General features: G+C 52.2%; 1 protein-coding gene across 20 annotated transcripts in view; it reads left to right on the top strand.

The window, feature by feature from the left end:
- Positions 1 to 15,552, top strand: part of LOC147725800 (uncharacterized) — a 652,895-nt gene that overhangs the window by 421,037 nt on the left and 216,306 nt on the right. For 15 of the 20 annotated variants that reach the window (XM_086959950.1, XM_086959953.1, XM_086959952.1 and 12 more), the window contains one exon: positions 4,059 to 4,200. The exons of the other annotated variants lie outside the window; for them this stretch is intronic. In XM_086959950.1, coding sequence (XP_086816076.1) covers positions 4,059 to 4,200 — 142 coding nt within the window. The remainder of the gene's footprint in view (positions 1 to 4,058; positions 4,201 to 15,552) is intronic. 20 annotated transcript variants of the gene reach the window in all.

Here is a 15,552-nt window from a genome sequence, read left to right as displayed (position 1 = left end):
TCAGTTTACCTTCTATTTCAGACAAAGTCCTACAAATAGTCTTTAGTACTCCCGAATGCTTAGCCATAGCTACACCCCTGATATACACTCTGAACGTTTCCCAGACAGTCTGGAAACTATCCACAGAGCCAATGTTAGTATCAAAAAAGGTCTCTATGGCGTCTGCCAACTCCTCCTTAAACACTGGATCTAATAAGGAATAGGGAGGAAACCTCCATGTGAAAGGCGGCAGACGTTTCCTAAGTGGCTCCATGACCAACAGCAATAGCGAGTGGTCCGATAATGTGCGAGGCAACACTATACAATGCTGTATCGAATTAATCAGCGCAGTGGATGCCAACCAGTAATCAATACGTGTGTGTATGTTGTGAAACGCCGAGTGATGTGTAAAACGCCCTCTCACTCCACTCCTAGCTCTCCACACATCACACACACCCAGACATAACATAACTTCCTCGCTGCCGTCGCCGGACTTGAATTAATGAATAAAATTGAGTCTTATAGAGCGCGAACTTAGCCCAAGGGCATCAAGGCGCTAACGCAGACAGTACATGAGGAAGGCCGCGAGAATTAAGCTGCAGACTGAGTGAAGGCGGAACCGCCGATCTATCCAGGCCAGGGTCCCTAACCAAGTTAAAGTCCCCCCCTCCACCCCCATAAAATCCTGGCTTCTCCATAGGGAGCCACCATTCTAGCAATTTCCCTCCAAAATTCCGGACAGTCATAGTTGGGCCCGTATATATGAAGAACGATAAGGTCCAGGCCCCGCCCTCTACACCTAGACATGACCTATCTACCGCCCGGGACTTCCTGGAGCAAGGTGAATTTGAGAGACGACCTGTGATTAACCCAATTTAACACTCCTCTAGCTTGTGAGGTGAACCCCGCAGAATCAATATTACCCTCCAGCCCCCTGGATTTGTGGTAAATGAGTTTCCTGCAGAAGAGCCAAATCAATATTCTGCCTATTTAGATAATTCAGAACCTTCCAAAGTTTCCGATGATCATTAAGACCCCTAACATTCCATGACAACACTCGTATGTCCCCCGCCCATTCAATGGCCTCCTGCCCGTTACGTGCCATGAACTACAAAATCCGTGCATAATGCCAAACCAATACGTTGGTGTACCATCGCACAGTGCATCATCCGCTCCATAAACAGCGAAACTCCATGAAAACCCCTCACAAAAAAAACACCCTCTACCTCCATCCACAGCAGACCTCCCCCAACATGGCCGCATGAAAAACATTCCCATGGCCCCAAAACCCTTTAATCCCCCTCAGTGAGGAGTACAGCAACAGTGGCAGGCACGCGTGGGCGGAGGTACCCCTTCGCACTTAACTAGAACAATACTAACAGCATATAAAGCCAGACCTGGCCCCCGCTCGTCATCACGCACATTTTTGCTGCCTAGTTCTGTACCAGTCACGCCCCCCCCAAACAATTGAACAAGCCCCCATGTCACATTACAGAGCTCTATACGCAGTTATCCTATTAAATAAGGGAAGGTTCCCAGTGTCGCCCACCCCAGCCTCACTCTAAATGCACCCTTGTTGCAGAACCCTTCCAGGCGTGACACAATAATAAAATCTTAGTCTCTACTTCCCCGCCCATACTCTGTGCAGTGTCTCAAACCACCCATAATAGCTAGACATCTCAGGAAAATATACAATAATGCCATCTGTCTAAGGACATTAGCCACCCCGTCAAATAGTTCCCAGCACCTCACACAACCCCAATACCTACCAGTGCAACATGTCAGTCCTGATCATCTAACACAGTCCTCTCCGACTCCTCCAGCTGCTGTCTTTCCGGCTTACACTTCCGCTCTTTCATCCAATTCTTGGAGGCTTGCTGCAGAACCTTAGAGTCCATAAAAATATGCGATTTCCCTTGCCTGTTCACACGTAGCTTCGCAGGGTACAGCATGGCATAGTCCACCCCCATATCCCGAAGCTGCCTTTTGAGTGGCACAAAGTGCCTGCGGGCCTCGTGTACACAAGTGATGAAGTCCGGCTATAGGGACAAGTCCGACCCCTCATATCGCAATATTTTCTTCTCTCTGACTACACGGAGGGCCATATCACGATCCCTATAATTGAGCAACTTTGCTATAATCGGACGCGGAGCAACCCCCGGCGGTGGGCGAGGTTCCAGAGCCGTATGCGCTCTCTCCACTATAAACATTGCCGAAAAGACATCATCTCCTAGCAGTGTTACCAGGAGTTTCTTGATGAACTGTTCCATGTTTCCTGTGACCGTCGTTTCCGGCAGGCCAACTAAACGCAGGTTGCAGCGCCGGGAACGCGCCCCTGTCCTCTGTCTTGTCCTGTAGCACGCGCAGAACCTTTCCCAATTGTTTATGGTCTGCATCAAGCGTGGTCTGAGCCTCCTCAACTTCCGTTAGACGCCTTTCGTACATATCCAGCCTTTCAGCGTGTTTATCAAGGCGTTCTGCCATTCTGTCCATCCTATAGGTTAAGGCATCCATTTTCGTGCCTAGGGAGGAAATGCCACTCTGCAGAGTCTTCTCCATAGACTTCAGGATAGTACGAATGTCCTCACCATTATCTTCTTGCGCCGTCGCCTGCCCTTAGCACCCCCGATCCTGACATTTCGATCGCTTCTGATCAAAGGCCAGCTTCGTCTGGGTCTTATCTCCCTTACCCATGGTCACTGTGGGTTCACTCTGCCACCTTCCACCAACCGTCACACTCTCCACACATCCCAGTGACCGGTCAGAGTAAAAAAACAGGACCTCCAGAGGAAGCCCGCTATTTTATCCACTCTTCACTCCGTGCTTCTCTCTCCCAGGTCACTGAATATATCCACAGCAAAGCCCTGCGCCCACGTCCGGATTATCTGTGCAGTAGAAACCTCCTCTAGCAGACCACAAGTTAGCAGGGCACCGAAGATGGTATAAATATGTCTCTGCGCCAAAACCTCTGATCCACTTCCCACCGCACCGCACAGTGCAGAGTAGCACAGGGATCAATCTTCGTGCATGAATAGCATGTTCCTGCCCACCACACAGCTATTCTCCCAGTAGACGTCAGAGAGCCCCTATACCTCTGTACATCGCCAGCCGTCCATCTGTTGCCAGCGAGTCAGCAAGCTGCTCCCCTCAAGCCTCAATCCAGTCCTTGCAACCCGTGCCAAGCTCAACCCAGGTTATCTATGGGCCGTTCCACCCCAGCAACACCACAGCCGGCCCCTGCCCCAGGGCATGCCCTTCAGCTCTCTACAAATCCCCACCAAGGTCAAGTCCCAGCAGCTGCCACACTGCCACTGCCCAGTGCTCATCTCTCACAAGCTCCACTCCCACTCCGCCAAACCAGGACACTCTCTGGGCCCCTGCCGCAGCACCAAGCTGAAGCAAGGCCCCAATAGTGCAAGCCAACCGCTATCTCACAGGCATGCAGCACTGCAGGCGAGGAGCAGTATGTATGCACAGCCTCCGCACCTCTCAGCGGCGCTCCCACTTCAACGCCGGGGAGCTCCCACAGCAGGGCCTCTCCATACGCCGCGGCCTCACCAGCTCCTCTGCTTGACACCGCCAGCCTCCAGGCAATCCCGCAAGTGCTCCACAGCCCCTCAGTGCTCCTCCGATCTCCCCCTAAGCAGGCAGCGTCTCGCGCCGGCCGTCCTCCACGCTCACCGCAGACCTCGTCGACCCAGGCTAGGCCCAGCCGCACGTCGTGAGACGCAGCCCGGCAGCAATCAAGACTGTGGCTCGGGGATCTGTGGCCCAGTTGCCGCGAGCTCTCCCCCCGCAGCTGTTCGTCTGTCAGCCTGCAACGTCGATATACTCACTTACGGAGGGCACCTCACCCCTTAAGACGTGTCTACAGCAAGCCAGGGGGGTAGATACACACTAATGCATCAGGATAATTGCAGAATAGAGTGATGACTATACGGAGCACCGGGCTCAGGCAGCCATCGCTCTCCCTAGCTAGCTCCGCCCCTTTCGTCTTTGTTCTTCCTTTTTATCTTCATATATTCTGGTTCAAGATCTCATAATTCACAAGTCTACTCCTGTTATGGTTTGTTTTTCAGGACCACATTATTGATGCTGGCCGCAAAGGGAATCATTCCCGCTTCATGAACCACAGCTGCCAGCCCAACTGCGAGACCCAGAAGTGGACGGTGAATGGGAGCACCCGAGTCGGCCTCTTTGCACTATGTGATATTCCAGCTGGTAAGACGGTGTGACCTACTTGTTTTCTATTAATATGGAACAGCCTGCATCTTAACAGATACATTCCTTTTCCTTCCATCTAGTGTTGGGCTCAGACATTTGCGAGTTGTTTTTGTTCGAAGAAGTCTCTTGAGTCACAAAATGTGCTTCGACTCCCCTTGGTGTACATTTGCAGGGGCACCGACTCAGTAATCAATGGTTTCTGACATGCACTGAGCGAGCTCAGCGTTCCTCGTCGTCAAGGGAGTGAGACGGCCAAAAGGACTTTGAACAAGTATAGAGGACCGGCCGAACATGAAGATCATGGCCAGGGCTTTCAGTATCCCTTCAGCCCCTTTGAACCACATCACCGGTATGGGGTTCCAGGAGAAGTCCCATGCTGAGGCACAGCACCACTCCCACTGGAGCTGGGCTTGGACCCAAAGCGCGGATGCTAAGAGAAGGCAAGCAATGTTGTGAAGGCTTATTTGTGGTGTACATGAATACTATAGGAACCATCCATGTTAAGTTTGCTTAGAGGGCAGCGTAATGTTAAATTATTACGGTAGTCTGCTAGTATCGTATCGTCTCGTATCGTACCTATTGCTGCTGAATTCTGCCTCGCATTTCATTTTATTTTGGAATTTAAAGCTGCGCCGCGCTTTGTGACACTGCTGTGCCCTGCTGCCTAATTGAATAACATTTCGAGTGTGGTGATTAGTGATTAGCCCTGCACAGCGCTTTCTGGCTTCACCTGATATAGCGCTTTCCTCTGCTGGCCTGAGATAGTCTTGCCCTGCATAGCGCTCCATTTTCATTGTGGCTTTTGTTGGTTGAGACGCTCATAACGTTTGTTTACCAGACTACCATTTTGTTGATTTTCTGACCATCCCTGACCCTCCCTGAACCTCGCTCCCGCCTCCCAGCTCCCCCTCCCACGCTCCGCCCCCTCCACTCCCCAACTTATGTCAGTAGGACCTACGCGCAGCGTTCACGCGCAGCGACCGCGCCCCACTCGCGCCGAAGGTGCGCCAAAGGTAAGCCCGTCCGCGCCTAGCGCCAGTCCCCCTGGCCCCCGCTCCACCCATCCCCCCCGCATTATATACGACGCCTCCACCCTCTTAGCCCTAAATCCCAGCCGCCTCCCTAACTGCGCCCAAGCCGCCCCCGGACACACCCATGGACCCTTCACATGCAACTCCTGCAAGTACGATAGCACCAAGACCAACTCCACATCCACGAACACCAAACAGAGATCTGACACCAACAAGCTAAAATGCATCCTACTCAACACCCGCTCAGTCCACAGACACGCCATCGAACTTTGGAATCTACTAGACACCATCTCTCCGGACGTCGCCTTCCTAACAGAAACATGGATGAACGCCTCCTCAGCCCCAGACATCACCATTGCCATCCCAGAAGGCTACAAGATCATCCGTAAGGACCGCACCAAGCAAACAGGAGGCATCGCCATTGTCCATAAGAATTCCATCCGAATCTCAACCAGCTCAGACGTCAACCTCGCTAGCGCCGAACACCTCCACTTCCAGATCCACACCGACCCCAAGACCACACTCAGAGGCACCCTCCTCTACAGGCCACCGGGACCCCGTGCACAATTCAGTGATGACATCACTGACTTCATCACACCACACGCCCTCCCCTCCGAGGACTACATTCTACTGGGAGACCTCAACTTTCACCTGGAAAAGAGCAACGACAGCAACGCCACCACCCTTCTGGACAATCTCGCCAACGTTGGACTCAAACAACTTGTTAACACCCCCACTCACTACGCAGGTCACTCACTCGACCCCATCTTCACCTCAAGCAAACATATCTCCTTCAGTCACACCACAGCTCTCCATTGGACGGACCACAGCTGCGTTCACTTTGTCTACAAAAAGACCACATCCCACAACCATCCTCAACCTACTCTGCGAAGAAACTGGAACAAAATCACCATCGACCAGATCTCCTCATCGCTTCTTCAAAACCCCCCTGCCCTCTCTTCGAACCCCAACCAAGCAGCCATTAACCTCACCCAATGGATAACCAACAGCGCCGACAACCAAGGATCCTCACTCAGCCCCAGACTCTTCAACGTATACATGAGCCCCCTCGCAACCATCACACGCCAACACAACCTCAACATCATCTCCTACGCTGATGACACTCAACTGATCCTCTCACTCACCAAAGACCCGGACACCGCCAAAACCAACCTACATGAAGGGATGAAAGAAGTAGCCGAATGGATGAAGCACAGCCGTCTGAAACTGAACTCTGACAAAACAGAAGTCCTTATCTTAGGTACCTCCCCCTCCGCCTGGGATGACTCTTGGTGGCCAGAGGCCCTTGGAAAAGCACCCATCCTGACGGACCACGCACGGAACCTGGGCATCATCCTGAACTCCACACTCTCGATGAACAGACAAGTCAACGCCGTTTCATCATCTTGCTTCAACATTCTTCGCATGCTCAAAAAAACATTTCGCTGGATCCCCACCGAAACTAGAAAAACGGTCACCCACGCACTGGTCACAAGCCGCCTGGACTACGGCAACACCCTATACGCCGGTACCACTGCAAAACTTCAGAAAAAACTCCAACGCATCCAGAATGCTTCAGCCAGACTCATACTAGACATCCCGCGTAAAGAGCACATTTCTAACCACCTGAAAAACCTCCACTGGCTCCCCGTCAATAAGAGAATAACATTCCGCCTCATAACCCACGCACACAAAGCTCTCTACGAACTCGGACCCGAATGCCTCAACACACGACTTTCCTTCTACACCCCCTCCCGCCAGCTACGCTCCTCCAACCAAGCCCTTGCTGCTGTACCTCGCATCAACAAAACCACCATGGGAGGAAGATCCTTCTCCTACCTGGCAGCTAAAACCTGGAACTCACTTCCCACTCACCTTCGCCTCACTCGAAACCACCTAGCATTCAGAAAGCAACTTAAAACTTGGATATTCGACAAGTAATCGAAATTTGCCTAGCTTACGTAACGGTAAGTTTCAATTCTATTAAGGACACGGAGGCGAGGATTATGCTATATCTTCCTTCGCTTTATTAACATAAAGAACCCACAGCAGCTTAGGAAAGATATAATAAGAACAAAAAATGCTTTAAACATAAAGCATTGACGTAATGTTCAACAAAAAATCAACAACAACTCCCAAGAGTCTCTTTGTTATAATCATAGTCCACAGTCCTTTGTCACTGTTCATCATCCCTATATAACCGGACTTCCCATCATCTTCCTCCTCTTTCTTCGCGCAGATCACGCTAAGCCTCATTGGTCCTGTTTAGCACCGTCGTTGCCTGCCAAAAAAGGAACAGCATCAGCGAGGTGGCCCAGGAAAAGGCTACAACAAGGCGAGGAGCATTCAGTGAACAACACAGTACAGACAACGTAAAGGAAAACGCTTTACTTACTGCCATACGGGTGGGTAGAGACACCACCGTAGTCCGGGTGGGATAATCCTCGCCTCCGTGTCCTTAATAGAATTGAAACTTACCGTTACGTAAGCTAGGCAAATTTCGATTCTATGTCAGGACCGGAGGCTTCAGATTATGCTAGTTTAAAGCTTACTTACCACCAACTGAGCTAAATCCACCACCGGCTTAAAATAAAACCTCTTGAAGGTGGAATCCGAGGACCAGTCCGCCGCTCGCATAAGGTCCTCCAGACGAGCACCCACCGAGAATGCCTTAGAGGCCATGGCCCCCCTGGCGGAGTGTGCTCCAAAGAGAGAAGTATTGATGCCCGCTTCCTGCATGACCCAACGCACCCACATAGCGATAGTGGGGGAGGAGACAGCTTTGTGTGGCTTCCGCAGGGCAATCAACAACTGACGCTCGCCCGGAGGGCGTAGATCCAAGGTCAGGTCCTCATATGCTTTGAGGCATTGCACGACACACAACTTAGGAGTGTCAGTAAAGGCTGGATAAGAAATGGAACGCGACGACGTCTTAGTGCGTCGACCCACCGTAAAAGTAACCCCCTCCGGGGAAAAAATGCGTGCAGAAACATCCAGCGCGCGCACGTCCGAGACGCGCCTACAAGAAACCAGACATAACAACATGGCTAATTTCGCCGAAAGCTCCTTCAGAGACAGATAAGAATTCGCTGGCCACGATAGGAACAGGTTCAGGACCAAATTGACGTCCCAAAGGACGGAGTACCTGGGCTCTGGCGGCAGCGCGAGGCGAACCGCTCGCAGAAGCCGGCACACAAAAGGGTGTTCCCCTACCGGATGGCCATCGATGTTATCATGGCCCGCAGAAATCGCCGACCGGATAGCATTGATCGTTCTATACGCCAAACCCTTGTCGGCCAAATGAGCCAGGAAATTCAGCACGGGAACAAGGCCGGCGACCATGGGATCCAAATCCCTTCGTAAACACCAACGCATCCACTTAAGCCAAGCGGATCTGTAACGCTTCGTCGTACTATCGGCCCATGCTTTGGAGAGCAAGTGCTCAGCCGACCCCGAAAGGCCCGGGAGCGTCCAGCGTCTCCTGAGAGCCTCCACGCCACGAGGCGGAGAGTGTTCTGCATGACGAGAGGGTGAGGTTCCCGATCCGGGCTCGTCAGGAGCAGAGGAAACAGGGGGAGTAGGATTGGAAAATCCCAGGAAAGTTCCAGAAGAACCGGAAACCATACTTGAGACCTCCACAGCGGTGTAACCAACACCAGGTCCGCACCCTGGCGGCGTATTTGAGCCGCCGTTCGCATGATCATGGAGAACGGGGGAAACGCAAACGGCTGTTCCCGACTCCAATCCTGCAAGAACGCGTCCGTGGCCTCCGCCAGAGGGTCCGGCCTCCAGCTGTAAAACCGCGGCAGCTGGTGGTCGAGACGGGACGCGAAGAGGTCCACCGAGAAGGGGCCCCAAAGGGAGTGTAGCCACCGGAAGACTCCCGGATCCAGTTTCCACTGGCTGGCATCCCTGAGATGGCGAGAGTGCCAATCCGCTACCTGATTGGACTGGCCTGGCAGATACTCCGCCGTCACCGCAATGTGACGAGACAGGCAATAATCCCAGAAGTCCTTCGCTAAATCCGCCAAGGCGCGGGACCGAGGACCTCCCAGGTGGTTCACATATCGGACCGCCGAAACATTGTCCATCCGGAGCAGGACACAAGCCTTGACCGAATCTTTGGTCCAACAGCGAACCGCGAAGGAGCCCGCAAGGAGCTCCAAACAATTGATATGCAATTGTTGTTCTTCTGACGACCAGGCGCCGCCGGTGGAAAAATCCCCGCACCGGGCGCCCCAGCCCGACCTGCTGGCGTCGGACTCTATTATTAAGTCCGGAGCCGACCCGAAGATCGCTCGCCCATTCCATGCCTCCATGTGAGACAGCCACCATGACATCTCCTCCTTCACTTCGTCCGTGAGGGGAACTCACTGATCGTAACACATCCCACGGCGCAAATGCTGCGCTTTCAGGCGCTGAAGAGCCCTGTAGTGCAGCGGGCCTGGGAAAATCGCCTGGATGGAGGACGACAGAAGACCCACCACCTTGGCGACATGGCGCAGTGACGTCCGATCCCTCGCGATCGTCTGCCGAAGCAGGTGCCGTATCTTTGCGACCTTCCGGCTCGGTAGGCTCAAGACCGCCTGCACCGAGTCCACCACAAAACCTAAAAAGGTGATCTGCTGAGTGGGAACCAAGACCGACTTGGAGCCGTTGACGACGAACCCCAGTCTCTGAAGCAGGCCGACCGCTTGACGCAGTTGTCCTGCCAGCACCTCCGGGCACTGCCCCATGAGGAGGATGTCGTCTAAGTAAACTATCATACGGACCCCCTGGCTTCTGAGAAACTCCACTACCGGGTGAAGGACCTTCGTGAAGCACCACGGGGCCGAAGAAAGGCCGAACGGCAGGGCGGTGAATTCGAACACCTGGCCGTCCCACAGGAATTGTAGGAAACGACGATGAGGGGGGTGGATGGGAACGACCAAGTAGGCATCCTTGAGATCCAGTCGCACCATCCAATCCCGAGGGAGGAGCACGTCCCGAAGGAGGTGGATCCCCTCCATCTTGAAGTGACGGTAGACCAACCACCCATTGAATTCCTTGAGATTGATCACAGGCCTCTTGCCCCCATCCGTCTTGTCTACCAAGAAGACGTTGCTGAGGAACCCATGCGGGTGGCGCGTTGATAGGCGGATGGCTCCCTTGCGCAGCAAGTCCGAGACCTCCCCGTCTATCAATCGCGCGTCGGAATCTGAGAAAACCATTGGGCGCGGGGGCCTCACCTGAGTTGGCTGGTCGTGAAACTCTATATGGAAACCTCTCACAGTTTGCAAAACCCAAGCATCGGCAGTGAGCAACTCCCACTCCCCGTAAAAGCTTGCCAGCCGCCCCCCAATCGGAACTTGATCCAAGCAAAGTACACTTACCGGGAGCATTTCCTTGTCCGGACTTCTTTTGGAATCCTCTTCCACCATAGCGTTGTCCCCTCGTGGGGTAGAAATTGGTGTAGTTGGCCGAGGTCTGGTACTGACCTCTTCCGGAGCCTTGGCCACGGTTGTTGGTCTGCTGACCACGGCCGATCGCGCGGCCCCTGCCGCGACCGGCCCCTCCAGAAAAACGCTGGTGAAACACCCTCTTGATGCTAGACTGGGCCTTGTCCAGCGACGTGAACGTGTTCACGAACTTTCCAAGCTCGCGGATGAAAGGTTCACCGAAGAGGCCACCCTGGGCCACTGCACCTGCCTCCGACGAGGCCAGGTCCCCCAGCTTCGGGTCCAGCTTAATAAGGAGCGACCGCCGCCGCTCCGTGGACAGGGCACAGTTGGCGTTGCCCAAGAAGACGATCACCCTCTGGGCCCAGTTGGAGAGCACCTCCGGTGAAATGGCGGTGCCATTCGCTCGAGCCTCCTCCGCCATATCGAGGATCTTCGTGGCGGGCCCGACCGCATCCAACAGCTTGTCCTGGCAGGCCCGCCAGGACCGATCGATCCCCTTCCTGGGGTCCTTCATGAATTTCGCCAGGAAGGTGGCCATCTTGGGGTCCAATTCTGGGGTCATAGCCACCTTCCCCTCCAAAGTAGGCCGAGGGCATTCCCCGCGCAGGCAACCCCTCGCCTCCTTCTCCAGGGGCTTGCGCAGCCGGCCCGCGACAAACTTCGCCACCGTCTCCCCCGGGGCCCAGGCCGTGGATCGGGGGTGGACGATCTCGTCCGGGTCCAGCATGCCCGACTCATCTCGGGGCATCTCCTTTCCCGAAGGCGCCGGGAGCCAAGACCGGGTCGACTCCCCGTCGTCATCCGTGTCCGGAGAGTCGTAGATCGGGGAAGCGGGCGCCGTTGACAGACCGCCCGAAGTGCCAGGGTCCACCAAGGGCGTCGGAGGCACCGCCGTCGCCTTGGCCAGGAAGGCGTCACGAAGACGCTCGAAGGCGCCCTTATCCACGCCTTGGGCCTCCGATGAAGGCCCCTCACCCCGGGGTCTCTTCAGAGCGGGCGGCAACCCGCCGGACGTCCCCGGGAGCTCGGGGGACGGCGGCACCTGCGCCGCTGCCAGCTTGGCACACTCCTCTACGATGCGGGCCGAAAGGCGGTCCTCCATGGGCCCTACCACCTCCGTCACACAACGATAGATGGAGCTGTCCACCGCCTGATAAAACTCATCATCCTGCAGATAGGGGCAGGCCTCCTCATCATACTCCCCCTCCATGTCGGAACCAAGGGCAAATGCGGGGCACCCAAGAGGGCGGCAACCGAGAAAGTTCTCGAATGTGGGCAGGCCCAGCGGCTGCGATCACGTTTTGGGCCAGCTGACGTGGCAGGTGGGCTGCACCAACCCCCAAGCGCGCAGACACTCCTCGCCGGGACCGGGTCTACGTACCCCTCAAGCGCGCTAGGCCACACACGAATAAAGAGGTGCACAGATCACGCCCGAAGGCGATTCACGCGGTCAAACCGCCATACAGACCCCAAAGGGCGTCAATTTGTGAAGTACAGACCCGGAGCACCAGGTGTCAGAGGGGTACGCGAGGGTCGGCCCCTGCGCAAGCAGACCCCACGGCGCGGCTCCTCGCACCGCGGAGGCGCGCCGGAGGGTCGGCGAGGCGACAGGCCGCCCCCTTGCGGTCTATGTACACACCGCACACAAGTGGGAAAAAAGTCGCGTAGGAACGGCAGAACGTTCCCGCAACTAGGGGACTCTGAAAGGAAATAAACCATGCAAGGAGTCCCCAAAGACCGCAAGACACAAGCACAATACAAGAAGACAAATAGAAAAGCACTTATCTGGCTGCGGGAGCAGCGAAGAAAGAGGAGGAAGATGATGGGAAGTCCGGTTATATAGGGATGATGAACAGTGACAAAGGACTGTGGACTATGATTATAACAAAGAGACTCTTGGGAGTTGTTGTTGATTTTTTGTTGAACATTACGTCAATGCTTTATGTTTAAAGCATTTTTTGTTCTTATTATATCTTTTCCTAAGCTGCTGTGGGTTCTTTATGTTAATAAAGCGAAGGAAGATATAGCATAATCTGAAGCCTCCGGTCCTGACATAGAATTCCCCACCCTTCCTCAAGCGCCTTTAGACCCTCTGGGTATGTAGCGCGCTATATAAATTATTTGACTTGACTTGACTTGACTAGGGGCTCTGCATGTGTAGCTCGAATAGTGGCTATGTGTCCATCGTGGAGGCTGCTCTTTCCAGTTCTGCAAGCGCTCCCTCTTAGGTCTCTGTGTCAAGGTCTGTTAAGTCATGTAATGGAGGTTCCCAGGATCTGCGAACAAACAAAATGGAATCCACTCAAAGTGGTGGTGGTCCCTAAAGTGATGGGGAACACACAGTGTTGTTTTAAATGCCCCTCACACACCAACAGGCCCCTTGGTGTCATGCTTCATCATCGGGGCCTTCGCACCCCTCTACGGGATGCGGCGTGCTACGACTCACGACTACTTAGGAGCACTAAGTAGTGAACTATGTGAGGGGGTGTGTTTCTAAATAAAAGTGTGAGTGAGGTGAAGTAAAAAGTGAGTTACTTAAAAAATACCTGGCACGTAGGTGAAAAAATATATTTTATTAAGTTCTCGGCTGGTATTATTAAAAGAAAGTGCAAAGCGGGGTTGTAAATATACGTGTTAGGGTATTACAACCACTTCAGTGTGTCAACATGTTTCGGAGCTCAGGGGCTCCTTCTTCAGGACAAGGATAAGCACATATCCTCACCTTACTCACATGTAGATATAAAAGTGTTTAGTTAAAAATTTACAACAATGTGTAATGTACCTAACAATGTTTTATGTGTAGGTGAGGTTTTTGTTGCGCCCAATTGGCGTTGAAGAGAACCTGTGAAAGAGAAAACACAATAAACACAATAGTCTAAAGTTCAGGAACTGAGGAAAAACACTGTTTCTTTCAGTGTCTTTAGGGTAATTAGTAGAACCCAAATTAAGGTCCAGAGAACCCTATGAAAAGTAAAACATTCAAAAACATTTTTTTTTTTAAAAAGGAACACACTCAGTAAAATACAATACAGCCATACATTTACAATATTGAGACATTCCCTCATTAGATTGGAAAAAGAGGGAAAAAGGTAAAGAAAGACAGGATTTAAAGCTTACTTATTGTTCTCAAAATCAAAGACTCATGAGCCTATGCGTAGTATTGGGGGATCCTTCCTTACTATTCAGTAAAGCAACCTGTAAAGTGTTAATTTGAGGGTCTTAGTTGGTTCAAAAACACAAACCATATAAAGCACCCAACTAGTGCTAGTTTCTACAAGGTTACTCACTGTTACTGCAAAGCTAGTCGCCTGCCTTCCCCTCAACGCTGCTCCGAGGAAGTGAGCGTTTGGAAAAGCCAGTGCCCGATTTATACTATCCTAACTAGCAATTAGTGAGGTTAATTGAATAATTGGACTCGGAAACCAGCCCAAATACGGCAATACTCAGGATCATAGATCCGGAATTGCGCGCCCGCCTATGTTCTCGGAGTCTGGTAAGAGCCGCGCACGCGTGTTGGGAGTAGTGCCCTCGTTAACGCGCATGCGTGGACAACGCGCATGCGCGAAGCTTTTCCTTCGTTCGGGTTTAGAACCGGCGAGAAACACAGCGCGATTGCGCCTGTGCAGTGCTCGCTGTTCTGATCTAAAAGCGCTGTCTACAAGTATTTACAAAAAAGGGAGCATGCGGAATACTTGCAAAATTAATCTTGAAATGGACAGGCACATTGGCAGGCAGAAAAGTAATTAAGTCCTGAACTAAACAGGCACATTGGTGGTCGGAAAAGTATATAAGAGTATCATGAAACATATCTAGACACTCAAAACCGAAATTTCGAAATGGGCAGAATAAGTCTATTCAATAGTGAGATAAAAAAGCAGATGTTGCTACAGGAAAAGGCAAGGAGGTTCAGGATAACCACCTAAGGAGGTCGCCAGTGATAGTTATTGAGGCCAGGTAGTTAGAACCATCTCATACTTCGTAGTTCTGGCATTATATAATTCATTTTAATTGGCTCCATGGAATGGAGTCATTGAGGCCAGCGGTATCGATCCCAAGACGGAACACCCACCGTTGTTCTTTTTCCAAAAGGCCTACCTCTGAAGGTAACTGTTCGATCACTGTCCAATGTACTTCGTTGGCACAGTGTTGTTTTTCCAGAAAGTGGGCTGACATTTTTGTTGTAGACTTTTTGCACCAAATATTGCTTTTGTGCTCATTAATTCTTACTTTTACCGGTCTTGTTGTCATTCCCACATACTCTTTTCCACATGGACATGTGATCAAATATACAACAAAAAGAACAACGGTGGGTGTTCCGTCTTGGGATCGATACCGCTGGCCTCAATGACTCCATTCCATGGAACCAATTAAAATGAATTATATAATGCCAGAACTACGAAGTATGAGATGGTTCTAACTACCTGGCCTCAATAACTATCACTGGCGACCTCCTTAGGTGGTTATCCTGAACCTCCTTGCCTTTTACTGTAGCAACATCTGCTTTTTTATCTCACTATTGAATAGACTTATTTTGCCCATTTCGAAATTTCAGGTTTTGAGTGTCTAGATATGTTTCATGATACTCTTATATACTTTTCGGACCACCAATGTGCCTGTTTAGTTCAGGACTTAATTACTTTTCTGCCTGCCAATGTGCCTGTCCATTTCAAGATTAATTTTGCAAGTATTCCGCATGCTCCCTTTTTTGTAAATACTTGTAGACAGCGCTTTTAGATCAGAACAGCGAGCACTGCACAGGCGCAATTGCGCTGTGTTTCTCGCCGGTTCTAAACCCGAACGAAGGAAAAGCTTCGCGCATGCGCGTTGTCCACGCATGCGCGTTAACGAGGGCACTACTCCCAACACGCGTGCGCGGC

The sequence above is a fragment of the Lissotriton vulgaris genome, chromosome 3_1 (assembly GCF_964263255.1).
Source record: "Lissotriton vulgaris chromosome 3_1, aLisVul1.2, whole genome shotgun sequence".
Classification (NCBI taxonomy): Eukaryota; Metazoa; Chordata; class Amphibia; order Caudata; family Salamandridae; genus Lissotriton; species Lissotriton vulgaris.
Note: the sequence above shows the minus strand (reverse complement) of the source record. Positions and strands in the feature narration are given on the sequence as shown.